Genomic DNA, 27,718 nt, shown 5'->3' with positions numbered 1-27,718 from the left:
GCGTGACGGTACCTTCCAGAATCTCAGTGAATCTCTTTCTGCATGTCTCGCAGTGGTTCGCGCTGCAAAAGGTGGTTCTTCAGGCTTTTGAGGTCACAGTAGTGTGACCCGAGTCCGCCCCGAGAGCTGGGATGTGCCGGTTGCAGCCGGTGCGCACATTTGACGGCTGATAATGAACTTCACGCTTCTCTCACCACTCAATATGTAATGCACATACTATACCATGAAATGATCTACGTGTTCCTTTTAACAGAGTGATCTTTACTGAAAATAAATAAATAAATAAAAAACAACAAAAAAAGTGGGAACCGAGCGAGACTTCCGTTCAGGTAATTCTGGTTCGAGACCTGTCTATGCTACTTTTGTTTCCTTTTTTCAAGTGCCTGTTTTAATTTATAATTAATCATGAAAATTCTGCAAGGAATTTATTGAAAAGAATTAGAAGCTTCTATAAATCAAAATTACACATTGAATGTCAAATTTTGTTTCAATCTTTTGCTTTTTTATTTTAACACTATTCCATAAAAAAATAAAATAAAAAAAATAAAAAAAGTTAGCTGAGTGGTCAGTGCGACGGACTGTCATGCCAAGAGGCCTAGGTTCGATTCCCGACTGGGTCGGAGATTTTTCTCCGCTGAGGGACTGGGTGTTGTGTTGTCATCATCATCATCTCATCCCCATCGACGCGCAAGTTGCCGAAGTGGTGTCAACTCAAAAGACTTGCACCAGGCGACCGGTCTACCCGACGGGAGGCCCCAGCCACATGACACAGCAGCTTCTTTTTTTGGGAAATACGCCTCTTGAGTATTAACTGAGTTAAATATATCTTTCGTCAAATAATGCCCTAATTATGACATTGGCGAATTCCCTGGTCATAATTTTCTGCTACACCGTGTTGTTTCTTTGGCTACTTATGCTTACGAAGTGCCTTGGTTCATTATAAAACATCGACTGCATGCGAATGCCGAGTTTTGCACTTAAACAACCTGGATGGATGATAGAACAAGGAACAGCTCCGTATTTTAAACTCGTTTTTACTCCTTCTGAGCAGTTCGAGTTGGGGTACTTTTCCTTCGAGGCGCAACGGAACTCTACAGTAACTACGAAATCTCACATACGGTAAACTACTGTATTCGTGACTCTGATGCTACTAAGGATCATGCTTTGGGATGTTTAGGGACTGTAGATTCTCCGTCAGGCAGTTCAGAGGCAAACGAACCCACACACTGGCAAACACACACACGCAGGCATTTGATACTCGTCAATAGCGCCCGTGAACTGGAGATTGTCACGTTATTGCATCCTGCGAAAGAAAGGGAGTGTGTGCGGTGAACCAGGCACACTGCAAGCAGGCCCCACCCTCAGTAGCGTGCTGGCCCCTAGTCCCAGAGGAGGCTCTGCGTACGACCGCCTCCTCATGTCCCACTGCTGGCTAGCGCGGTGCAAGTCGAACTGGCTGCGGTGCGTCGAGGCCATCGGAGGCAGCTGCGGCCGGTAAAACGCCGAACCCCCGTACTCCGGGTACAGTGGCAAGTCATCGTCCATATAGCGGCCGCTATAGCGCAGCGGGGGAGACGACTCCCGGGACACCCCTGGAGGCAGGCTCTGTGGAACAGGTGGCACCCACCAAAGCGCTCGTTGCTGCACTACGGCACTGGTATTAAGAACAACTTAAATCTGGAAACAGAAGAAACTTAAATGTGGTGCCACGGCTGGAGGATAAAATTTAAACTGACGAGACAGTAGGGAATAAAGACGTCTGTGGAAGGCTTACAACAAAAGGAGAAACTGGTCGTGGTGTCAAGAAAGGTGCAGAGAGGTGTAAAAAATAACTTGGCAATAGAGGGCACAATGAAAGAGAGAAAACACACCCTCTTTAAGATTGATTTGCATGTGAAACATAAAATATTTAAAATGTGATGCTAGACGAAGACGTTAGACATTAAGCAGGCAGTGAATGGGCATATTAATGGAGCCTTCTCGGGTTACCAGCCGAGTAATATGTTGTCTTGATGTAAAATCTCGTTGAATTTCCTACCTGTGGTCGTCCAGTTTCTGAAAAGATTACGGACCGAAAGATGGTAGGTAGGAAACAGTAGAAACGCCTAAATGTTAACCGGGAAGGTTTCACCACTGAAATTCCCCCTAGAAAGTCTGTATTCTCAACAAAACGGGAATTTCTAACAGAAGTTATCCCAGCGTCTTGCTGCAGTGGGGTCTTCGAATGTGACGATATTTTTTAAGGTAGGGATAAGCAGAGAATGGCTTCAGTTAGCCGACGGTACGGTGACGGTTGCAAATGTCTCTTTTCATTGACCACATCTGTACACACAGAATGACCCTGCGCTGTTGTATCCAAATGTGTTCAGGCAAAACAGCTGAACTGCACCAGGTTGGTTACTGATGGTGCACAATTCATTATTTGGCTGGTAATAAACCAGCAACACAACCCTGGCGACATGATCGTTTATTTAGAATCTAAGATATTAACTACGTATATATAAGGAATGAAAGGTTATCAGGAAACTGCAATTGTGGGACATAACCGAATGCGCACACATTGGCGATATTTCCTACGAAAAGATCCTTTGCATTCGTTTGGTAGCAGGCTGAGTGGAACTGTGGCCATCCTCGAGGGACTGGAATGAGGAAAAATCCCCCTCTCTTTCCAGCAATGAACCCAGGACCTCAGTGGTCGGAGTCTAGTGCTCTATCCCCCCAGACAATAACGGGCACTAGTTGAGAGTAATTTTTATACTTGTATTACTCTTAGGATTGAAAGAAGAGGGAGGGCGAAACTGTTGGCACTTAACTTTCACCTTTCGACCAGCACCAAGAGCGGATCCAGACTGTACTTCCCCGTCCGACGGACATGTCACCAGCGTCACATACTGTTAGTCCGTGAGACTGCGAAGATGTTTACAATTTTTTCCTTGATTTTAGAGCAAGGTCTGGTATTCTAAAACTGTACTTTTTCCATCCCTCCTCCCCTTAATGCTCAAACTTTGTTGATGCAATGTCCCTTCGCTAAGATTACAATTGTTTACTTCGTGGTCAAGTGTCCTCACACTACTAAATGCTGTATTACCAAAATCAGCAGCGAAGGCGGTTATGATTCAGAAATACCTTTGATAAGAATGTTTCACAGTTAAACTAGCGTTTGTTAAAAAGTCGTGACAGGATTTAGCTGTCTCCTATGACCAATACTTACAGCCACGTGAACAGAAGGATATTATGCAAATAAAAAAATGAATATAAGAAAGCTTGCCAAAGCATCATAGTTGTACACAACGTTATCACATAACACTGTAATTTCAAAATTTCTTTAGTAAAAATAATACTTTACTAATTTTCTTCTTCATTCTTCAAAAAGCAGAACATCTGACTTATCTGTAAACGGCACTGAGAAGAAAATATTTCTACATGCCTATTTACACAGAGAGATATCCATGACGAAGGGCAGGAATAAAATGTCGGCTCAACCACCTACTTACAGCGTAAAAAACGCTAGAATTTACACGTTTCCAAGGTCAAGCTTTCATCCTCAGATTACATCAAACATCTAAGAGCTACCAACAAAAAACATAAACATGAGCAATAAAAATTATAAAATGTGGCTACTTCCCTTGCAGTCGTGACTTCACCACATTATTTTATCATTTTTATTGCTGTTGCCTCTGTTTTATATTGGTCGCTCTTAGGGGTTTCTCGAACAGTAACGTCCGAAGATTAAGACTTGACCTTCTTAAAGAATAAATTCTGGTGTTTTCTGCGCTATAAATTTCTGGTTGAGTACCATTTTAACATTGATTTTTATAGTCAGGACCTCATATTCATTACGGATAACATCGAAGGAAATTTGCTTTGCAGACTGTCGGCGAAAAATTTCAGCTCATGTTCTGCAAATACCGCTAGACTGGGTTTATCTTTTTATTTTTTAGTGAAATCAGTGAATCTAGTTTCGGAGTGCGAAAATATGATATCTCAAGAAATTAGGTCTCTTCCACAACGTAGCAAATCCCTCGATGTCGTAATTACGCTATGAGAATTTGGCGTTTCGCTCAATTTTTGCAATAGCTCCCTGTTTCCTGTAATTTCGTATTCTGAATGCCCCGTTAGCTGCAGGGTAGATATTTGAATAGCGATATAACGACATTATCTTAATATAAATGGGATAAAAAAGTCATAAATATATGGAGTTCAGGAGTTAGACTGATACAGTATATTTAAGTTTATACACATAATTTAGGGAGACAAATATTTCCTCTACACGCTACTTTAATAAAAAGAAGTGCACGCTTCTACACTCATAAAAATTTAGAACGGTAACCAATGCGCGATTTAGAAACTCTGAAGATGAATAAATAATAACATGCAGATGCCGCTAACATTATTACTAAGTTATGCAAGGTGAAAGATTCATATTAACACAAATAAACATTAACTGTATTATATAATCACAGCATAAGTATACTGAACACTGCTATCGGTCCTTTTATTTTCTCCACAGTAAATCAAAAATTATTCTTACACAACTAATGCACACCTTGTAGCATTATATAATCCGTCGTGATGAAAAATGTGGAGGTTCCCTTAGCTGAAGCGTCGATGTTAGTGAGCAGCAGCATATAGTAAAGAGTAGTATGTTAGCGAGCATACCTGCGTGTCACTGGTTACTGAGTGCCGGCTCACAGATCTCTGGAGGGTGCCGATCCACGGGTCAAGACCTTCGGCGGTCTGGGTGCCCATGTGCAGAGAGGCGGCTCGCCTCAGCTTCCGTGGAGACAGGATATCGCTCTTAACTGTCAGCTGTTTGCCCTCTGTTACGGCCACACTCTGACCTACATCGTACGTCTGTCAAGCCAAGAGAGAGTATACCATCTGTACTTGAGACTCTTCCTCATCAACTCCGCGTATTCACAGCAAGTATCGATATTATTGCAAAGACAGAAAGTTAAGGAGAAGCACAGACAGAAGGAGAAACCTAATGCAAAGCGTGTTGGATGTGTACTAAGAGGCTACGCTACGGGAAGAAGCATCCGGTATTTTGGAGGCACGATGAGGGAATGTATTACGCTCGGCACCAGAGTTACAGATTTGTGAAGGACCTAATCTAAAAAGTATGAAACTAAATCTATAGTGCGCATATATTAATTAGGTACAAGCACCATTTCCTGTGAAGCTGGGATGTGTGTAATGTGAGAAACGGTGCAACACAGTAAGATGAAACGTAACCTCAGTAGACATAGGATGATTTAATATGGCGCTAAAACGCTTTAAAACAGAAATTTGTTGAGACAGATTGGAGAGTTCATTAGAGTTTCATTTTAAACCAGACTACATCTAACTTCTTGGCGAGCCATTCATTATGATTGGATGCAAAAGGAAGAAAGTTTAGGGTTTGACGTCCCGCCAAGAGTAGAGTCACAAGCAAAAGCTCAGCTGGATAAGGACGTTGAAAGACATCGGCCGCATCCTTTTGAAACGAAACCACCCGCTCATTAGTATTAATCGATTTAGGTAAATCGCGGACAACCTAAACCTAGGTAGCCGGACTGGGATTTGGACCACACTTCTTCCGAGTGCATGTCCAATCCGTAACCACAACACCAATTAGCTCAGTTTGATTTGTTGCTCCACTATTTTCTCTGCAGCAGAAACCATCCCATCAGTCGTCAGTTACCTGCTAAAAGTGTTAACTGTACCGTCATCTCATAGAGCCTCAATACAAATAGTATGTTGCTCGTCTTGTAGTTACCAATCTAGATATTGAATCAATACCACAGTTGAATAAGTATAAACCGGGAAAGCCTTCAACGTCACGAATGATTTGCTTGCTTAGAGACTAGGCCTCGAAAGTTTATTTTCAATTATTTACTTTATTTCAAGTGGCTCCAATGTCAATGTTTTCAAGCACTTCGACATACCTGGTGTCTCTACTAAGAATCGTCAGGTGCATTATCTCTAGTATTTTCGCAGCTATTTGCAATTTACTTTTTGCAATGTGTAGCTGGAATCAGCACAAACAATTGCTGCTCATCACGTCTTTCAAGCAACGCCCAGTGTCAGGTAAAACGTCGGTTTGTCTCCTACTACAAATAAAATCATTTTTAAAGCTAGATTTCACATTCTTTTTCGATAGAGCGGTCCCAAAAAGTGTAGTGCGATATTCGTTTTACTAATATGTGTTAAGAGGACAATAAAACACCAAGATTAACCAGGACTCTATCAGCTGCAGCACCGCACTGACAGCTACTCAGTTGCTGCTAGAGTACTGGTTACTCCTATTAATACATATCGATAAAACGAATATATCACTATTTGGGACCACACTATCGAATAAGAATGTGATTTTCAGCTTTAAAAATGATTTTGTTTGTCTTACTAGATGCCCATCACAGCGTCAAGTTATTGCAAAGCCTAAACATATGATAAACAAATGAACGAATTACGAAATGTCATTACTCACCATAGACTTGGCGTGTTTATCACAGTTCGTACTTCATCTACAGTTCACAAGTCTAGTTCATTCGTTGTGCGTTGTGTTTTAAAACGAGCAGTGGTTCAGACAGTGGGATCGCTTCCGGGAGGAATGAGGTTGAAATTCTCGTTCGGCCTCATAAGTTTAGGTTTTCCTTGGCTTTCCGGAATCACTTAACACGAATTCCAGTACGAGTATGTTAAAAGGACGCAGCCAGTTTCTACCCCATTCTTCTCCAGTCCTTATCTAATCATCTCGCTAACGTTGAGACTTTAAATAGCTCCAACTTACGTTGTAGGCGAAGCTGTCTGCTGATCGAGTAAACTCTGTTCGTTTTTCTTTTTTTAATGAATTTCTGATGTTTTAATGTTGTGTGCCTAGAACACAGAAAATATCCGGATATTTTTCTGAACTGCTTGAGGAACTTCACAAAATCCATAATGAGTCTATCACACTTTCCTGAATCGAAAAGAAGCAGTTCACCATACACCCATACTTGATGGTTTTTGTTTTGTGGGCGTTAGGCAGCGGTCTGAGGCGTGTTTCTGTGCCTAATGTTTCGTCTGCTAATGCTTCAGACATCATAAGAGGCCAGATAGAAGCAATTAGTATTTTCACACATAAAAAGTTCAGCAAACCGAAATTCCTATTTATAGGCTCTGATGATATCCCCAGCATTAAAAGGTGAAACATTTGGCACGCAAACATGTCTTAAACCTCGGCCTAATAACTATATAAAGAAAATAACCGGGAGTGTAAGCATGTAAGCATTGGCCGTGAAAACCTTCATTATATGATCAAGCAGTACACTTTCGGGTACTTCACAACAGTTTCTGTAAGTTATCTCTATAACTTTTCGCGTACTTTTAAAGTTGACAGTCCATACTAAATTTTTTTGACTTGTGCTCTAAGGGTACGTGGATTCAAGTTGTGAAATGCAAACAGTAAGTGTACGGCTACTTACAGAAGATCAAACAAGTTCCTACAGTAATTTCCTAGTGTGCTTCTGACAGCAATGAGCGGGATAGTTTTTGATAACCTTCGACCTCTGACGGTAATATAGGGAGATCCGTGAATGTGCTGATGAATGTCATTTTGGTTGTTCCAAGATGTCGCCGTTAGCTGGACTAATTCTACTGGTGTGTACGGAAGACGAGGACGTGTTTCAGACTAGGGAAGAAGCTCGGTTCCGAGGAACAGTGAGGTGAGCGTCTACACTATGGGAGGGTCAGCAGGAACGCTGGAGGACCGGCCACGTCCTCACCTGAGTGGAGATGCTCTGCGGAGGAGGAGAAGTTCCCGTCGACGTCACCATTTTGCCAGACTTGGAAGCGGAGACCTCCGGGGCTGGCGCAGTCGCCGTCTGCACGGAGGAAGTTGGGGGCGGCGCCGGAGGTGGCACAGCTCTCGGGGGAGAGGTGCCCACTGCCGTTGACACCTTGGAAGGCTTCTGCGGAGGCGCTTCCGTCATTTCCACGTCTGCTTGCTCGTCGGGCCTGGGAGAAACTTCGGCGTCGCTAGAAAGTGCAGGGGGGAGGGGAGAGACTGAAGACGTCGACACGGACAGCGAGGAATGGTCGACGATGTCGGAAGAGGTGTTGGTGCCCGTCGTCACTTTTTTTCGGTTAGTGGAAGTCGCTGCTGAGGTGGTAGCAGTCTGCGTGTCAGAAAAGGAAGACGGGAAAGATTTAGTTTCAGACACACTGTCACTCTGTTCTCCCTGGCGAGATTGTTTATGCGACGTTTCCGACGTCTTCGGCACTTCTTCCGATAGCCTCTCTTTTCCTACAAAATGTTTTTAACTCAATTAGCTCTCTTAGTGTACAGGGTAAAGGGGGGAGCATGAAAACAACACAAGAAAACCACTTCATTTTAATTCTGGATTATATATTTTTCATTAATGTCCATAACTCGTTTAGTTTTACAAACAGTGTCAAAACATTTTTTTTAGTGTCACAATGTAGTGGACATAATAATGGAAGCGTGCGGATTGAGAGAGAGAGAGAAGGCTTCAATCTCGGACTCACCGCCGAATGTGGATCGCAGATAAGTGGTCAGTGTAACTCGTTTCGAGTCTGCACACCGACGTTTTCCCCCTGGTTGCAGATGTCCCCAGCTAAGGACCTACGTGAACAAAACTGGGGCGACTCTGACAAGTCGCCGGTAGTGTGTCAAATCGTCAGATTTGAGGCCATGCAGTGATGTACGCTACTGTTGAGGCTTTTTACAATGAGGAAAAAATAGGTTATTGTCAGGTAAAGCTACGACTTCCATGAGTGCTAAAAAAACTAGAATGCAAAATTGTAAAAAAATGGTCTAGGATTAAGCTTTGGATTTGCGAGCTGTTTTGGACCTACGGCAGGGATATCGAGCACTGGTGGATGTGCAAACGAGTCTTTCATTATCGTGTCCACTATCTGATTTTCGAAAAATAACAAGATGAATTAGAGATAAAAATGAACTGTGGATAGGAGAGGTGGAGCACGCAGAAGGTGGCGCGTTCCTCTGCGCCCTCCCGCGCTACCGGTAGAACTTCGTTCCGGGCCAGAAAGATATTTTCCTTGTGGTCATACCTTTCTTCTTGTCGCGGTCTTTCTCCTTGCCGGTCTCGACCTGCGAGGCCCTGCGCGTCTCTCGCGACTCTGCAGCGGTCGCTCGCTTCCCGGTCTGCGGCGAGGAAGACGAGGAAGAGATGCGCAGGTGTTTGCCGAATTTGGCGGCGACGGCGGCGGTGTCGTCGCTGTCGGAGCGGTCACTGGGCCGCAGGTGGCGCTTGGAGGAGGCGGGGGTGGCGCGGGTGCGAGCGCGGTCCGTAGCGGGCGCCCGCCGCTGCGGGGGCGGCGGAGGCGTGTGCGACATGTCGGACGGCGTGCGGCAGCAGACGGCGCAGACGCGCGTGCCGGCGCGGTTCACGAACGTGCAGTGCTCGCACGCCCACTCGTGGCGCGGCACCACCGGCTTGGGGGCGGGGGGCGGCGACGGCGACGGCGACCCGGAGCCGCGCGGGCACTCGCCGCCCCCCTCGTCGTCGTCGCGCTCTTCCGCGCTGCCGTCGGCGACGTCCTCGGCTCGCGGGGGCGGGCGGCCGCGGTGCCGGTGCTCCTCCTCCTCGTCGCTGTCGGTGAGGCTGCCGGAGGAGGAGGGCGAGGGCGGGGGGCGGCGCTGTCTGGCCCGCTGCTGCGAGCGCGGCAGGCTGCCGGCCAGCGAGCGGCGCGACTTCTGGCTGGCGGCGGGCGACGCGGGCCGCCGGCGGGCGCTGAGCGCGGGCGACGGCGGCGGCGGCGGCTGCAGCTGCATCTGCAGCGTGGCTGCGGGGTACGGCCCGGGGTGCCACGTGCCGCCCCACGGCGCGAACCCGCCGCCGCCCCCGCCGCTGTCGAACGCCTGGTGCAGGCTCTGGTTGCTGGCCGTGCGCCCGTGCTGGAAGCCTCCTACGGACGGGTCCATCCAGGGCCCCGGCGGCGGCATCACGTGCTGCTGCGGCGGCGGCATCCACATCACGCCGTGCCCGTGGCAGCTCGGGCAGTTGAGCTGTGCCATCGACTGTGCCTGCAAAACGACCATTTAAAGACGTCCACCAGTTTGTTCCCGCTCCACCAACTCCACTGGCATTATTCTTTAGCACATAGATGTAAAGTGTCATAACACGAAGCCCCTGTTCGATATTTATCAGCATCAAAATCTACGAGTGGCGTTTAATACGTAAGACGTCATGTTGTATCCGTAATTGGAGAAACAACAAATAACGATTGGCGTGAGTTCCAAATTCTGTTTGTTGCCAACAGTTCCACAATAACAACACAACTTGGTTCTTCATAAAGAGCAGGGAGTGGGCTGCAAAGTCCGGTATGGTAAACAGTCGTAGCAAAGTGTAGCATCGTTTCTGGGTGCGACATCGACGTACCAAGTAGGTAGCCCAACACGACACTGTCAGTAGTGGCGGCGTATGCGGCTATATAGGGCGAGTGGCGGAGGAATGTGCCCGCCGTAACCGAGTCCACTTGTCGTGTCCTGTTATGATTGGCGCCGCGGCCTCACGTAACTATCTCTCTGGAGGACGCCGGCCGAGGTTGCTCTGACAGTGCGGAGGCACTCAGTGTGTGAGGCCCGCACCTGGGCTGTACAGCTGTGCAGAGGTGCGCATAAGCGGTGCGTGCCGGCCGTTGGCTGTATGACGTGAAGACCGCGGCTACGCACTGCAGGCGTCACGGTGTGGGCATTAACTATACCACACGTCACATTTTTTCTGGGCCAGTTTCGGTTGAAAAAAAAAAAAAAATGAAACACAACGGAATTTGGTGTGGGACAACTTGGTACATTCCCGCTTCAGCCCCTATAGTTTCATGAAGTTCCGATAGGTGGCGGCGCTGTACGTAGCCTTCAAAATGGGATCTGCAACGGAGGTACGTAACAAGCAGAGAGTTGTCACTGAATTTCTGTTGGCGCAAACCAGAGCTTCGTAGATTTTCATAATCGCTTACAGAATGTCTACGGAGACCTGGCAGTGAACAAAAGCACAGGGAGTCATTGGGCGAGGAGTGTGTTGTCACCACAACAAGGTCGCATACAGCTATGACTCCTGAGATGTTGGAAAGTGCAGAAACTCTCATTTGAGCTGTCCGACGGCTCACACACAACACCTCGCTGCTCAGCTGGATGTGTCTGTTGGTAAAGCTGACACACTCATCGACCAGTTGGGGTACTCAAAGGGGTGTGCCGCTAGTTTCCTAAAAGAAGACCATAATGAGCAACGAACGACCATCTTTGCGGAATTGTTAGCGAGTTACGACGCTGAGCGTGACTTGACAGTGATTCGCACGTTCTCAGATTACAAAAAATGGCAATAAGGTTGAACGCGCTTCTCCTCCGCGAATGCTTTGTTTTTCTTTCCACCTAAATAGTTCCAGTGACGTCATGGACTCACACCGTTATTCATCTCTAAGGATGGCGCTCATCTGTACTAAAAGTACTGAAAGTAAGTTTATAGAGGATGAAGTTTTTACCAACATGTCCCAAAAGCATAGAAATAGCATAGTGTGAGTATGGTAGCGTTGGTCAAGGCGTTCGTGGTGTAACACCATTTTTGTCAGTGTAGATTCTCACCATTCTAGATACACAGAATGCTCTGGGAAGAGCAATTGGTGTACAAGCCATTTATATAAGACATGATGTGACGCTAGTAACGTGTTAACTTAATTTCTTCCTAGATTCATAACTAATAAAGATACAGACTTGCTAAACTCACAGATTAAATTATGTATTTATTGTTGTTAATAAACTAAATGAGCCGTGCCGGTTTCCGTGAGGACGCAAGCGTCATCCTGTCAGTCTTGTACTTGAAAGAATGTTTTTTTTATTATTAATGTATTTGATACTACTGATTGTCATTTCTGTTTGTTGTAGACCTCATGGCTGTTCTTGCTGCGAGATATTGCATTTGGGCTGTAACTAAAGTTGTGTGTGCTCAGCCTAAATGTACGCACGCTTGGGCCCTGTGTGTGTGTGTGTGTGTGTGTGTGTGTGTGTGTGCTTGTATTTGCACACACCTTAATCTGTCTTGAAGGGCCCTTCGGGTTATAGGTGTATGTTTTAACCGGCCATCTTCCATTTGTTGCCGACCCCAATTACAGTGTCTATTGACCCCTAAGAGGCCCTGGTAAAGGTATACTTCGATTTTTTTAAAATCTTGATTGAAGTAATATGTAATTATTCTTTTAAATTACCTTGTACATTGCTTCTTGTTGTTGATGGTAAGGTTAACTTGCAGTGTTATGAGCGGGCCGCTCCCGTACTGAGGTTTTAATATGTGAATTTTCAATTTCCCGTTTAAGTGGTTCAAATGGCTCTGAGCACTGTGGGACTTAACATCTATGGTCATCAGTCCCCTAGAACTTAGAACTACTTAAACCTAACTAACCTAAGGACAACACACAACACCCAGCCATCACGAGGCAGAGAAAATCCCTGACCCCGCCGGGAATCGAACCCGGGAACCCGGGCGCGGGAAGCGAGAACGCTACCGCACGACCACGAGATGCGGGCTCCCGTTTAAGTAAAACTGTGTATGTTAATTTCTGTCAAACTTGTTTTACTGTTTGTTGTTTGGTATATGTTGACAGCCTTGTATCGGCAGCGGTTGACACCTCGCTATTCTTTTGGTCTGGGGCAGGGACGAGTTTTCCTACTGATTTGGCCGCTTCCCCGTCACCGCACGAGGCCTAAGAGGTAGCAGGTCACACGCGATTTCGCGCATCTTCCGTTCCAGCCTCAAGCTGAGTTGTTTGTTGTCATTCTTTTGGTATCGTGCCATGGCGGGGGTGTCACCGGATTAGGAAATAATTGACTTAGTAATTCTGTTATTATAAAGCCCTTGTGGGCGTGAGATCAAAGTCTTGTGGCAAAATGAGCAATGACTTTCTTAATTTCTTTTAAAAATTAAGGGTTTAATTCTCATTATCATTTTAATTGCGTTTTAGGGGCGCGGTAGTTTAAGTATTTAACGCGATTTGTGTGGAACAGGTTTGTGCCCAATCAGTGAAGTGCTACCGTTGTATCGATTTTATATGTGAGCAGCCTTTGGGCACCTTGGCTCTATTTGTCTACATCAGAGCAGAATAAGCGATGGAGAGTGTGTATGTTAACATTTTTTAATGTTTAATGAATTTATATTATATTGTGGGTTAGCTCACAGCTGTGATCTAGTTGCGGGTAAAGAGTGCCGCCTCAGGTTTATGTAACCAGTTAACTGTTTGTAGTCGGGCCTCTATTGTGTTGCGCAGTTGACATTTTGTAATTTTCTATATATTGCAAATGTCCTTGTACATTGTGAATTTAATTTAAAAATCTTAACCATTTGTATGTATTTTGCAAGAATCTTGGTACTGTCAGTTGACTCATGACTGAATTGTTTGGGAATTATACATGACGCGTCAAGTTGGGCCCCCTTCCAAATGTTTTCATTAAACTAATCCCGGTCCTTGTTCTTGGTCTCACTAAACCTGCTGCCTCGTTACCTAATGCAGGTTGCATAAAACCAATTGTAACTGTACAAATAGTAAAGCATGCATGCAAGCAATCATTCCTCGATTTTGAATAAATTGCTATAGACAGAATAATGTACCCTAAAAACCCACCACCTAATTTCTTAAAACTAAATATCAGGATTATGTCACTTTGAGTACATGTCCCATTTTTTATAGGGTTTATGCCTTGATATTCCTGGAGTAAGTGTTACTCCAGCACTCAGAATCTGTAATCAGCCATCCAACAAAACCAAAGCATAACTACCCAATATAACTGTAGACTATATTACTAATATCATAGTATCAATGATTTACTCTGCCAAATGTTACATCATCAGGTGTTCCTAACATGCAGTAATTTTCTTTCTTTGAGGCTGTTCCTCCGCAGACACGTAATTACTCGGATCGCTCGAAAGGTCACGTCTTGATCTTCATATAAGTCCTAGTAATGTTAGACGATCTGCATCGGTTGTTACAACTCGCTGATCTGTAATTCTTAGTGGCTTTGATTGCTGCTGACTTCAGTTTCTTGCTCGAGACTTCTTATATTTTGATATTCAACTAAATTAACTTTGGATATACACTGCCTGATAACAAAAGTTGAGTACCAGGAAAGGGGGCGCAACCAGTAGACCCAGAAGAAGGCCGCTGCAACCGTGGCCGAAACTTTTTTTATTTTTTTTTTCCTCCAGCAGCACCAGTTTTATACATTAGGAAGCGTTACCATACCCAGAAAACCTTTATGTCTACTGACTCTGGCCGCGGAAGCCTACGCAATTATATAAATCGAGGCAAATTTACAAAGAACTTGGCGTGATGAGCCCCTTATTAGTATGCCGTTGCACCCCCTCTGGCCTGGATACATGCACTTATTCTGTTAGTAAGAGTATCATAAAGCCGTTGTATAGCACGTGCTGAGTGCAGGCAAAGTTTCAAGGTCACAGATAGCTTGTGTAAAAGTGTGAGAAGTGATATACAAAGGGATATAAAAATAGGAGCAGTCAGGTGAACACTAAGGGAAAAAAGCCGCCCACACAGTCACAAGCCAGCACACAGCATTTTTCTAGGAATAATGATGTAACTTCCAGAAACCATCTGAAGATGAACCTGAAAAGGTTCGAAAACCGGTTCATGGAATAATAAATAATTATTCAAAAATGTGACTGGTTGCAGTTTTACGTATTTACGTTCGTTGTATAATCTCCCGAGGGAAGGTGGCACACAAATGTTGTAACTTATCCTAGATATTCTTTAATGATGGCACTGTGACGACGTCCGACCTGGCTCCACACGTATGCTATCGGGAACTGATCTGGTGCTCTTGTCGGCCGCGAGAGTACCTCAGAATCGCGCAGACAGTTCATCCATGACATATCGTTGGGTCGTCAGAGGTCCCCCCCCCCCCCCCCCCCCCACTACCTGCCAAGACATGAAGTCGTACCCGATGCTCCCAACACTGAGACGGCAGGAATAACGCCGCTGCGCCTCTGAAAACATTGGAAGAACGTGACTCCTACCCAAGTCGCAGTCGTATTCAGCGACGACGGTTGTCTGGGGTACGGTGTGACTGCGATCTGGCGCTGAATACAGTGCGATGCCATTCACAGCAGCCCCTGCTTGCCGGTTACGGGAGCACTCCAGGCGCAGCCGCTTATGTTGTGTTGTTATTGGCATCCTGGTAATTCCCCCGGCCGACGAACGGTACGGGATGACATAGAATGTTGCAGGGAGTCCATTACTTGCTCTCGAGTGGCAGGAGTAAAAGTGAAAGGGCTACAGTGTACTTGGTGTACTTTTTGGACGCCGGCTGCTGTGGCGTAGCGGTTCTAAGCACTTCAACCCGGAACCGAGCTGCTGCTACGGTCAGAGGTTCGAATTCTGCCTCGGGCATGGGACCGAGCGAGGCAGCACAGTGGACTCGCATTCGGGAGGACGACGGTTCAATCCCGTCTCCGGCCATCCTGATCTAGGTTTTCCGTGATTTCCCTAAATCGTTTCAGGCAAATGCCGGGATGGTTCCTTTGAAATGGCACGGCCGATTTCCTTCCCAATCCTTCCCTAACCCGAGCTTGCGCTCCGTCTCTAATGACCTCGTTGTCGACGGGACGTTAAACACTAACCACCACCACCACCATCGGGCATGGATGTGTGTGATGTGCTTAGGTTAGTTAGGTTTAAGTAATTCTAAGTCTAGGGGACTGATGAGCTCAGATGTTACGTCCCATAGTGCTCAGAGCCATTTGAACCATTTTGTACTTGGTGGACAGTACGGCGATCATCTCTTGTCAGACTTGGTCGACCGGAACCTTGACGACGAGTATGCCTGCCCTCACGTCCCCATGCATTGCAAACGTCGGACACTGTCAGATCCGAATGCCGCGTAAATCTGGAAGATGCACATTTTGACCAGACTGTCAAACAGAGACTCACGGTGAGTTCCACTTAAAACTGTGTTAGGTGCTGATAACGCTGTCTCATACGAATGCGCAGTATCTGCGTGTCTTGCATAGTGATCACTCAGCGTCTGACTCTGTTCAAGCCACTTATATGCCTTACCAGGCCACTTAACAATAGTAAACACAAACAACAATAATGGACTCTGGTGGCCGTACTATCTATTGCAGAGAATTGCCACTCCAGTCACTTACATACCAGCCAGCGTTCTGTATATGTTACCTTGACATCCGACCATGTCCTCTGGGTGATTCAGTTTTTCTTTTTTTCTTTTTTTGCCAGGCGTTGTATAATTCGCTAGATTATGCAGCAGGTAACGGGCGTCTAAAGCTTGGTCTCTAGTTGGTTTCTTTGAGCATGCAGCCTTGGTGAAGACATGATAGATTAGCTACTAAAGAATGAGCTTTCCACTCTGAACCGGAGTGTGCGCTGATATGAAACTTCCGAGACTCGAACTCGGGACCTTTGCCTTTCGCGGGCAAGTGCTCTACTATCTGAACTACCCAATCACGACTCACGCTCCGTCCTCACAGCTTTACTTCCGCCATTACCTCGTCTCCTACCTTCCAAACTTCACAGAAGCTCTCCTGCGAACATTGCTGAACTAGCACTCCTGGAAGAGAGGATATTGCGGAGAGATGGCTTAGCCACAGCCTGGGGGATGTTTCCAGAATGAGATTTCCACTCTGCAGCAGATTAAAACTGTGTGCCGGACCGTGACTCGAACTCGGGACCTTCGCCTTTCTGGGGCAAGTGCACACAGTTTTAATCTGCCAGGAAGTCTGATTAGCTACTAACATTATGCACCACCAGGAAAAGTAGTTCCTCTGTTCTTCGTAGCTAGAAGAGTAGGTTCCGAAGATACCCTACAACTTGCAGCTCTCGCAGTAAGCACAATGAAGTGTCAAAGGACAGAGCAGTGCCTCACCTGGTGCATGGTATGGAAAGCGGGCGGGTGCTGGTGCGGCAGCGGGCTGGCCATGCCTTGCAGGTCCGACACGGAGGAGCTGGAGACGAGGCTGCGGCCGAAGAAGCCGTTGGCGCGGCGGCCGTCCGGCGGCGTGGGCGGCGCGGGCGGCGAGTGCAGCCCGGAGGAGCGCCGCGGGCTGCGGGCGGTCGTCGCGAAGCCCGATACATCGCGCAGCTGGCCGTGGCCGTGGCCGGCGCCGTGGGCGGCGCCGAGGCCTCGGGGGGACGCCTCTGAGCCCGACACGCTGGACGAGCGGTTGCGCCCCCACGGCTGGTCCGGCTCCCACTCTGGGTACCCGCTGTCCCGGCTCGGTGGCTGAGGAGAAAACGAAGCACCCTGAGACCCACATTCCTAGTATAACTGTCCCAACAACTCCCCTTGCGTTTCAACAGCGACATTAGTCATTTGTCCCAGTCCAAAAAACAGTATTATCTAATACAGCTCTAAAACTGCAACATAACACATTGTTGTTGTTGTTGTTGTTGTGGTCTTCAGTCCTGAGACTGGTTTGATGCAGCTCTCCACGCTAATCTATCTCCCAGTACCTACCGCAACCTACATCCTTCTGAATCTGCTCAGTGTATTCATCTCTTGGTCTCCCTCTACAATTTTTACCCTCCACACTGCCCTCCAATGCCAAATTTGTGATCCCTTGATGCCTCAGAGCATGTTCTAGCAACCGACCCCTTCTTCTAGTCAAGTTCTGCCACAAATTTCTCTTCTCCCCAATCCTATTCAATACCTCCTCATGAGTTACGTGATCTACCCACCTAATCTTCAACATTCTTCTGTAGCACCACATTTCAAAAGCTGCTATTCTCTTCTTGTCCAAACTATTTATTGTCCATGTTTCACTTCCATACATGGCTACACTCAGTACAAATACTTTCAGAAACGACTTCCTGACACTTAAATCTATACTCGATGTTAACAAATTTCTCTTCTTCAGAAACGCTTTCCTTGCCATTGCCAGTCTACATTTTATATCCTCTCTACTTCGACCATCATCAGTTGTTTTGCTCCCCAAATAGCAAAACTCCTTTACTACTTTAAGTGTCTCATTTCCTAATCTAATTTCCTCAGCATCACCCGACTTAATTCGACTACACTCCATTATCCTCGTTTTGCTTTTGTTGATGTTCATCTTATATCCTCCTTTCAAGACACTGTCAATTCCGTTCAACTGCTCTTCCAAGTCCTTTGCTGTCTACATAATACACTGACGGAAAAAAAATGACAACAACAAGAAGCAGTCGTAAGACTTAAGCGAAAGTTGGTAGGCGTGTTTCTACATCTGAAAGATGATGTCTATTCCAATTTCGTGCCAAGCGAAGAATAGCGGCGCTAGTAGCGCCACTGTGAGTGTGAGGGCGCAAATCAGATCTCCTTTAAATACATGCTGTAACATGTACTGAGTCACATCCCTCCTCCTCACTTAAGGCGGAAACAAGCCCTACTGAGGGAGGCCAAGAAAATCTCTGCATCACCCTCTCTGCCACTGCACCAGGAATTCTGTCATCCTCCGCAGCAACGACTGCCATCAAGAAGACCAGCAAGTGTTACTGCAGGACAACTCATCACGGATGGTTTTGATCTAAATGAAAGCTGAAAGCATGAATGGCCAACAAAAACAATGGGAACAAGTGCCCATCACCCTGATCCGACAAAGAAGCCAAAAGGTTTTGACCTACCGAGGAAACTTTGGTACCGCCTCAACAGCTTAAGGACTGGACATGGTTGTTGTAGCTACTTCGGGTACAAATGGAGCTGGATCACTTCACCAACGTGTGAATGTAATGAAGAAGAGCAGACAATTGAACGTTTAGTCCAACGCTGTCCACTTCGTTCATACCCTGGAATTCCCGATGACTTGTTCACTCTCACACCCAGCTTAATTAACTGGTTGAAAAACACTGACTGTAAGGTTTAATCTTGTCTTATATCATATGGATATTGTATAAAATCATTTGCCTTATATCAACTGTATATTGTATAAAATCACCATACGATAAAATAAATAAAAACAGTCATGAGCGTTAGGTACGTCTGAGATTGGACGTAGTGAGTTGATGTTAGTCAATAATGCCTTCAAGGCGACAAAACCGCCATTATCAACACCTCACTGAGTTTGAACGAGACCGTGTAATAGGACTAGGAAATGCTTGATGTTTCTTCTGCGATACTGCAGGAAGACTTGTCAGGAATGCAGCCACTGTACATGACTGCTGCCAGCGGTGGTCACGGGAATGTTCGCTCGCAAGAAGACAGGGCTCCGGACGGCCAGGTGGCACTACCCAGAGGGAAGACCATCGTGTGCGGTCTTTGGCTCTGGCGCATCGTACTGCATTTACACCCGCAATATGAGCAGTTGTTGGCACCTCAGTGATACAACGATCTCTTACAAATCAGTTACTTCAAGGACAATTTCGAGCCAGACGCCCTGTGCATTCCACTGAACCAAAACCATAGCCATTTGCGACTTCAGTGGTGTCAAGCGAGAGCTCACGGGAGGCCAGGTTTCTGTTGCACTTCCTGATGAAAGGTGATGGCCGTGTGTTGGTTAGAAGGAGGCTCGTTGAGGGCCTGCAACCAACATGTTTGCGTGCTAGACACACTGGACCCACACCTGGAGTTTTGGTGTATGGTGCGATTTCGTGTGACAGCAGGAGGCCTCTCGTGGTTATCCCACACACCATAACCGCAAATTTGTACGTAAATCTGCTGCTTCGAAGTGTTAAACTGCTATTCATGAGCAGCATTCCACTGGTTGTTTTCCAACAGGATAACGCTCTCCCACATACCGATGTTGAACCCAGCATGCTCTCCAGAGGATATTGGCATGTTACCTTGGCTTGCTCGATCACCGAATGTCTCCAATGGAGCTCATATAGGACATAAAAAGACCACAACTCCAGCGTCATCCACAAGTAACATTATCCGTCCCTGTATTGACCGACAATGTGTAACAGGCGTGGAACTCCATCCCAGAAACTGTCATCAATTGGTTCAAATGGCTCTGAGCACTATGGGACTTAACATCTGAGATCACCAGTCCCCTAGAACTTAGAACTACTTAAACCTAACTAACCTAAGGACATCACACACATCCATGCCCGAGGCAGGATTCGAACCTGCGACCGTAGCGGTCGTGCGGTTCCAGACTGTAGCACCCACAACCGCTCGGCCACTCCGGCCGGCTAAACTGTCATCCGTCATCTCTATAACACAATTTATGCACGTTTGCATACTTGCATTAAACATTCTGGTGGCTACACCGCTTATTAATGTACCAGTATTTGTCATTTGCAATGGCTCATCTCGCGATGACAATAACCTGTGATCTTGCAATGTTAATCACTTAAATATGTTTCCTAGACAAACGGATTCCCAAAATTTAATTATTCTACGTTAATTATTTTTGGTGTTGTGGTTTTTTGCTCCGTCAGTGTATTAACTATGGCCGGCCAGGGTGGCCGAGCGGTTCTAGGTGCCACAGTCTGGAACCGCGCGACCCCTACGGTCGCAGGTTCGAATCCTACTTGGGCATGGATGTGTGTGATGTCCTTAGGTTAGTTAGGTTTAAGTGGTTCTAAGTTCTAGGGGACTGATGACCTCAGAAGTTAAGTCCCATAGTGCTCAGAGCCATTTGAACCATTTTGTATTAACTATGCAGTTTCACGCTTTCTGAATTCGACGTTCAGCTGTCAGAACGGGACAGTCATTCGCTGCAAACAAGTACTCCATGTCAGAGGGTTTGTTCAGTGTCCTATCTTGCTCCACATTCATAAAGTTTGTCACACTGATACCCAACTTCTTCAAGTTAATTTAGCATCTTGTCATTCCTGTTCTCAATCTGTTGAGCGTCTTCCGAGTCCCTTATTGGAGATGGAATCCTGGTGGTCGCTTCTCTTTTGCTGTCCGCAATCCTCCAGGAGACTTTGCTGTCCACAGCTCAGTTTGACACACTTCTGCTGAAGTTGCAGTTGGTCCTGTTGTAAGTACGAAGCTTCGTCTGAATTTCAGTGGTGATGGATAAGCATGAGTTTCTAATAACGCATGCATTGGATCTATCCCTTGCGTCATCTTTTTAGTCTCTGCTGCTACCTGTTTTCTTACATCTGGAGGCGCTACTGCCAAGAGCGTAAAGATATTATTGACTGGTGTTGGTCTTAGGTTCCCTTTGACTGTGCTGCATGATTGTCATAATTTAACCGATCCGAAAACGGCCATGCGCTGCAAAAAAAATTAAGTAAACCCACCAAAAAACCCAATGGAATCTAGCTATATTTAATTATGAAAATGTAATTAACATACAGAACATACGTAATGTTAAAAAGTTAGCCTTACACTTATTAAAAAGAACAATCATATTTATTGAGTGCAACTATTTACTGCCACAAGAATATATTTTATTAATATTTTGGTTTAACGTTTCTAGTAATGTAAGAAACACAGCTAAACATCATTTACACTTCTAGAAACAAACTTCAACTTCATTAGAATTGTAATGACTGTAAAGTACAATTTGCTACCTTTTGGAAGCGTGCAGAAATTTATAGACCTTCACTAGTTTCTCGGGTCTTTTCTCTCCTAAATTATTTCTTAATAATGACCAAACAAGCCGGTAGGTGGAGGAGGTTCTCTCAATGGACGCAGCGCTGGTAGGGCAAGGAAAGAAGTACTAATAAAGTAGTGTCAGAATGAGTTAGTACTTTTAATAAATTAATCATAGGAATTCAAACTGGACTAGATAATTGTCAATATGAAAAACTAAAAAAATAAATAAAACCCATAAGAACCCAACTTTACCCACGGTTTTTTTTAAAAAGTGACGAGGCTTTCGGGAACCATGATATGTTACCTTTCTAACGAAGAGACACAATGACTTGATTAGAATTTTCGGGGTTCCTCCAGGCTGTAGCGACGTACTCTACAGCAGAGAAACACAGAGGAAGGGCGGATGTGTGAAGGACGTTGTAGTGCGCTCTCCATGTGGTGTTTGTCAGTTTGCGGACAAGGTTGTTCCTGGTACGAGGACTATACAGAGTTGTTTGTAAGTTAAGGCCAACGAATGTGAATTGAATGAAATAAAATGTAAGGTTCAATGGAGAGTAGTATCATATAAGCACACCGGCCAAAAAAGTAGTCACTGTTGGGAGACGTCACTGTAATGCCACGTAACACCAACCATTGTCTTTCCGATCAGATGCCGCAGTGTTCGAGGAAACCAGCTTATACGTAAAGCCCCGTGAAAACGGCTGCCGTCATCTTGGAAGACAACAGTGTGCAGATCATGCTCATCACCAATAGAGGGCAACACTCGACCACCGAAAATGATGAAAGAAACATATTGGTTCACGCTCACGGTGACCTGTATGAGAGCACTCAAGTCATATTGCGAAAAACATTCCTTAAAATCACGACATTTACCTAGTTACTCTCGACATTATGGTTTATCACTGGGCGCTCGGTGCACTTGATGTCTTGCAGTATTTGAAAAGAAGCAAACTCGCGATCCATCGGACCGCACAAGACGCATCCACTCAACTACGGTTCAGTTTCTGTGTTGTCTGACTCACTGAAGAGGAGAAGCATGACGTGTCTCTGTGAGCAACGACTTTCTAGAACCCCACATGTCCTTTGCATGCAGTTCCCTCCGCAGTGTTCTTTCAAAATGGATTGAGATGGATCTGGATTCAATGACAGTTAATGCTGTAAAACTACTGTAGATTATAAGTAAACATAGACTACGGCAGTTTTCCTAGGATGTTTCCAGGTAATACCGCAAGAGCTTTACCTGTGTGTTAGGTATCTTGCATATCTATTGGTCGTTAAAGTGTTTTTATCGCTTTGTTTGTGCATGCCGTCAATGTCTTACTAGATTACCCTAGAAACTGGATGCGGTGACCCGTCTAGAAACCGAGTGAGGATATATGCAGGACTGTATAACATATGGAACATTTTTGTTCGACATAGTTTTCCTCCTATTGTATTTATAGTAGCATTAAAATTGCCAATGTTTAATTCAGGTTTTATTCGAAAATTGTTAATATGTAACGTGAAAAAGAGAGATATTGAACTAAAAGAAAATACCGATTTATCATATAGCGCTAGAAAACGCATTTTTTTCAAAAAAAGGTAAAATTTAAAAAAAAATAAACGTATCAAACATTATATAAAACATGGCATAAACAACTTTCACACTTACAATAACAGGAAACTCTTGCCTTTGATCATAATGAAGAACGTTCCATTGATTACAAACCAGCAATAATTATGTAGATATTTTTAGGTTTGTGCATGTCAATTGTGCTTGCAACAAAGGCAATTGCTTTGATTACACAAAAGCGCAGAAATTACACGATCAACTAATTTTTATTACTTATAAAACGCAGTTTATATTTTTAAGCACATAAAACGCAATGGGCTAACACTGAACGATGTGCGATTCTGAGTATGTTCAAAACAAACAGAAGTCGTCGGCTCCCAGTTTCTCTCTCACCCTTTCACTTACGTTTCTTTACCTACCAATATTACCAGTACAACCGGTCTACCGGTAATCCTATCAATCAGTACGTTATTTATATACTGTACCAAAACTACTGATCTATAGTTTTGGTGGATCGCAACTCTAATGACAATAGCAATAACTGCAGGGTTTTAAACTGATTGTCACTGACAAGGCGTGACACTCATCTTCAGTCCCGCCTGGTAGGATCCTTTGTGGACCACCGTTCTCGAAAATTCTTGCCAGATTAAAACTTGTACCAGGCCAGTACTCGAACCTGAGACCTTTTCATTTCGCGAGCACGTGTTCTATCGACTGAGCCATCTAAGGGTGACTCACAACACGCCTTAACAGGTAGGAGATGAGGTACTAGATGAAACAAAGCTGTAAGGTCGTGTCGTTAGTTGTTCTTGGATAGCTCAGTTGGTAAAAACTGGCCTGCGAAAGCCGAAGGTCTTAAGTTCGATTCCTGGTCCGGCACACAATTTTAATCCAAGAGTAAGTTTCAAGTCACTGCACACTTCGCTGCAGAGTGAAAATTCAACCTGGATCACTGCTCTTAATCCATGTTATGTGGCTGCGAGTGGTACGCGATTTCTTGTAGACACATTGTACGCTTCCCCTTTGTATACCAAGAAATCGAGCAACTTCAGTCATGGTATAGTGATGGGCACGAGCAACACGACAGCTCCTTCCTACCATTTGTCACGTCTCCACAACTTACTACACTGATACTATTACTAGTGACTAGTACAGACATCACTTCACTGCCACGAATTACCACGGCTGAGTTAGGCCTCATATACCAATTCACTGCCATGACTTACTACAGAGCTAGGCTACTTTTTACCAGTTGTACACCATCCGCTGCGCTCCAAATCGGCCAATGTGTTGTTTTATAGAGGGTGACCAATATTTTATATGATGAACTTATACACCGTCCAGTCACATTAATATCACCAACTGTCGAAAGCGTGGATAGCCACTTTTGTAGTACAGTCTGCTGTGAGAACAGTGTCAGTGAGGTTCTGGAAGGTACCGAGAGGACTGTGGGGCCATGCTGACTCCAGAGCCGTGGCGAGCTGCACAATGTTTCTAGGCTGAGTATCCGTGGCGCGAACAGCCCTATCGAGATGGTCCAACGGATTCTCGATTGGGTTTAAATCTGTGGAGTCTGCGGTAAAGTCATCATGGAGCTCTTCGAACCACGCACGTACACTATTAAATGTCGCTTTGTCCTGCTGGTAAGTGTCATCTGGCCAAGGAAAAACAACTGCGCGTAGGGATGGATGTGGTCACCGAGGAGAGATGTATACTTGTGTTGATCCATTTTGCCCTCCAGAATGACGAGATCATCCAGGGAATGGGACGAAAATATTCTCCAGGCCACAATAATCCCTCCTCCGGCCTGCACTTTTCCGAAGATGGTTACAGGGCCATAGAAACCAACGGCCATCTGTTCGGTTGGGCATAAAACGTGATTCATCTAAAAAGGTGACCTGTCGGCACCTAGCGGACGTCCAGTTGAGATAGTGGCGCGCAAATTTCCAGCAGTCAGTTTGGATGCACGATCCAGGAGCCTGCTGTGGAGTCCTATAAAGAGCAATGGTCGTTGAGAAGACGCTGTTCGTAGCCCCTTGGTTCAACTGGATGGTCAGGTGCACCACAGTTGACTTGGCCAAAGTTTTGTATAACTCTATTTTTCTGTGCATGTTGTAATTTAACAATGGTGGAAGACGAACAGTTAGCTGTTTCGGAAATACTTCCACCCTTGGCCCAAATGCCATTGTTCATCCTCTTTCGGTGGTCAGATAAATCGCTCCATTTCCACTTAACGACGGCGGCTGCACTGTTTCCCGCGTCCCCCGACACGTTTTGCATACCCGCCGCAGACACCTAACGTCTGTGAGTGGTTGCTGCAGTTTGACATCGAATATAAGCGGTGGTCACATTAATGTGACTGGACCGTGTGCAAGAAGTTCTTGCAATTGGCTTACTCCAGGGAGCTTTTGTTTATGTAGGTCTATCTACTTATAAACTTGTTTTACATCGTTTACCTGGGTGCACAGGACACATCAGAAAGTAAAAATAGTACACTACTGGCCATTAAAATTGCTACACCAAGAAGAAATGCACCTGATACACGGGTATTCATTGGACAAATATATTATACTAGAACTGACATGTGATTACATTTCCACGCAATTTGGGTGCATAGATCCTGAGAAATCAGTACCCAGGACAACTACCTCTGGCCGTAATAACCGCCTTGATACGCCTGGGCATTGAGTCAAACAAAGCTTGGATGGCGTGTACAGGTACAGCTGCCCATGTAGCTTTAACACGATACCACAATTCACCAAGAGTAGTGACTGGCGTATTGTGACGAGCCAGTTGTTCGGTCACCATTGATCAGACGTTTTCAATTGGTGCTGGAGAATGTGCTGGCCAGGGCAGCAGTCGAACATTTTCTGTACCCAGAATGGCCCGTACAGGAGCTGCAATATGCGGTCGTGCATTGTCCTTCTGAAATGTAGGGTTTCGCAGGGATCGAATGAAGGGTAGAGCCACGGGTCGTAACACATCTGAAATGTAACGTCCACTGTTCAAAGTGCCGTCAATGCGAACAGGAGGTGACTGAGACGTGTAACCAATGGCACCCCATACCATCACGCCGGGTGATACGCCAGTGTCGCGATGACGAATACATGCTTCCAATGTGCGTTCACCGTGATGTCGCCAAACACGAATGTGACCATCATGATGCTGTAAACAGAACCTGGATTCATCCGAAAAAAAGACGTTTTGCCATTCGTGCACCCAGGTTCGTCCTTGAGTACACCATCGCAGGCCCTCCTGTCTGTGATGCAGCGTCAAGGGTAACCGCAGCCGAGGTCTGCGAGCTGATAGTCCATGCTGCTGCAAACGTCGTCGAACTGTTCGTGCAGATGGTTGTTGTCTTGCAAACGTCCCCATCTGTTGGCTCAGGGATCGAGACGTGGCTGCACGATCCGTTACTGCCATGCGGGTAAGATGCCTGTCATCTCGTCTGCTTGTGATTCGAGGCCGTTGGGATCCAGCACGGCGCTCCGTATTACCCTCCTGAACGCACCGATTCCATATTCTGCTAACAGTCATAGGATCTCGACCAACGCGAGCAGCAATGTTGCGATACGATAAACCGCAATGGCGATAGGAACAACAACGTTTCACCAGGCAACGCCGGTTAACTGCTGTTTGTGTATGAGAAATCGATTGGAAACTTTCCGCATGTCAGCACGTTGCAGGTGTCGCCCGGAGCCAACCTTGTGTGAATGCTCTGGAAAGCTAATCATTTGCATATCACAGCATCTTGTTCCTGTCGGTTAAATTTCGCGTCTGTAGCACGTCATCTTCGTGGTGTAGCTATTTTAATGGCCAGTAGTGTAGATAGTCTGTTACGTTTGCTGCAATGTTGTACTTCCTTGTAGTGTTCTCCGGTGGAATGATAAGACAGGAGGCTGATAGGAGGCTAAGGGAAAGAGAACTCGCAGTGCGCAGAGTACTGACCAGCTGCGGCTCCTTGAAGGCGTGCGCGGGCGCCTGGAAGCTGGAGCTGCGCGACTGCCGGCCCCTGGAGGAGGCGCGGTCGCGGTCGTCGGCGGAGCTCATCTCGACGACGGTGAGCGGGATGTTGGGCGTGGTGGCGCGCATGGCCGCCTGGTGCTGGCGGTAGCGCTGCTGCAGCGCGCCCAGCCGGTCCGCCGTCGGGTGGCGCGCGTGCTCGGGCGGCGCGGTGCCCAGCTGCGGCGGCGGCGGCGGGCTCGGCGCTGCGGGCACCCGTCTCTCCACTGTGCGCCGCTCCGGCCACTTTACATTACGTTAGTGGAACACGAGGTCTGCCCGAAAAGTAATGAGACTGACAGCGCTGCGACCGTAGCACGGCTGTGTTCTTCTACTTGTGTACACTGGTATGTTCATCTCTTCCGGATGCTCGGTCCGAGTTTCAGCTCCTTACGGCCGTCACGTCATTTTTGAGAGCTTCATCAGGAAGCTGCCACGAAAATTGAACAGCGGGATTTTGAGCAACGTTATACCATCAACTTTCGTGCTAAAAACTTGGGGAATCTGCGAATGTGACTCTTCAACAGTTGAAAGAGGCCTATGGGAAATATTCCTTATCAAGAGCATAATATTTCGCTGGCACAAATCATTTTCGGAAGGCTGAGAACACGTTAAAACATGAGCCTCGCCCAGGGAGATCATGAACTTCAAAAGCCGATGAAACGTCGAACGTGTGCATG

At 46.0% G+C, this 27,718-nt stretch overlaps 1 protein-coding gene across 10 annotated transcripts in view; it reads right to left on the bottom strand.

Moving 5' to 3' along the window:
- The window catches only part of LOC126333709 (E3 ubiquitin-protein ligase lubel), a 460,123-nt gene that overhangs the window by 172,677 nt on the left and 259,728 nt on the right, over window positions 1-27,718 (bottom strand). For 5 of the 10 annotated variants that reach the window (XM_049996758.1, XM_049996757.1, XM_049996764.1 and 2 more), the window contains exons 7-12: window positions 26,985-27,244; window positions 16,886-17,242; window positions 9,055-10,030; window positions 7,746-8,266; window positions 4,660-4,854; window positions 1,360-1,605 (exon numbers count right to left, since the gene is read on the bottom strand). In XM_049996758.1, coding sequence (XP_049852715.1) covers window positions 1,360-1,605; window positions 4,660-4,854; window positions 7,746-8,266; window positions 9,055-10,030; window positions 16,886-17,242; window positions 26,985-27,244 — 2,555 coding nt within the window. The remainder of the gene's footprint in view (window positions 1-1,359; window positions 1,606-4,659; window positions 4,855-7,745; window positions 8,267-9,054; window positions 10,031-16,885; window positions 17,243-26,984; window positions 27,245-27,718) is intronic. The other 5 variants (XM_049996768.1, XM_049996761.1, XM_049996760.1 and 2 more) reach the window with 4 other exon arrangements.

This window comes from Schistocerca gregaria, chromosome 2 (assembly GCF_023897955.1).
Source record: "Schistocerca gregaria isolate iqSchGreg1 chromosome 2, iqSchGreg1.2, whole genome shotgun sequence".
NCBI classification, from domain to species: Eukaryota; Metazoa; Arthropoda; class Insecta; order Orthoptera; family Acrididae; genus Schistocerca; species Schistocerca gregaria.
Note: the sequence above shows the minus strand (reverse complement) of the source record. Positions and strands in the feature narration are given on the sequence as shown.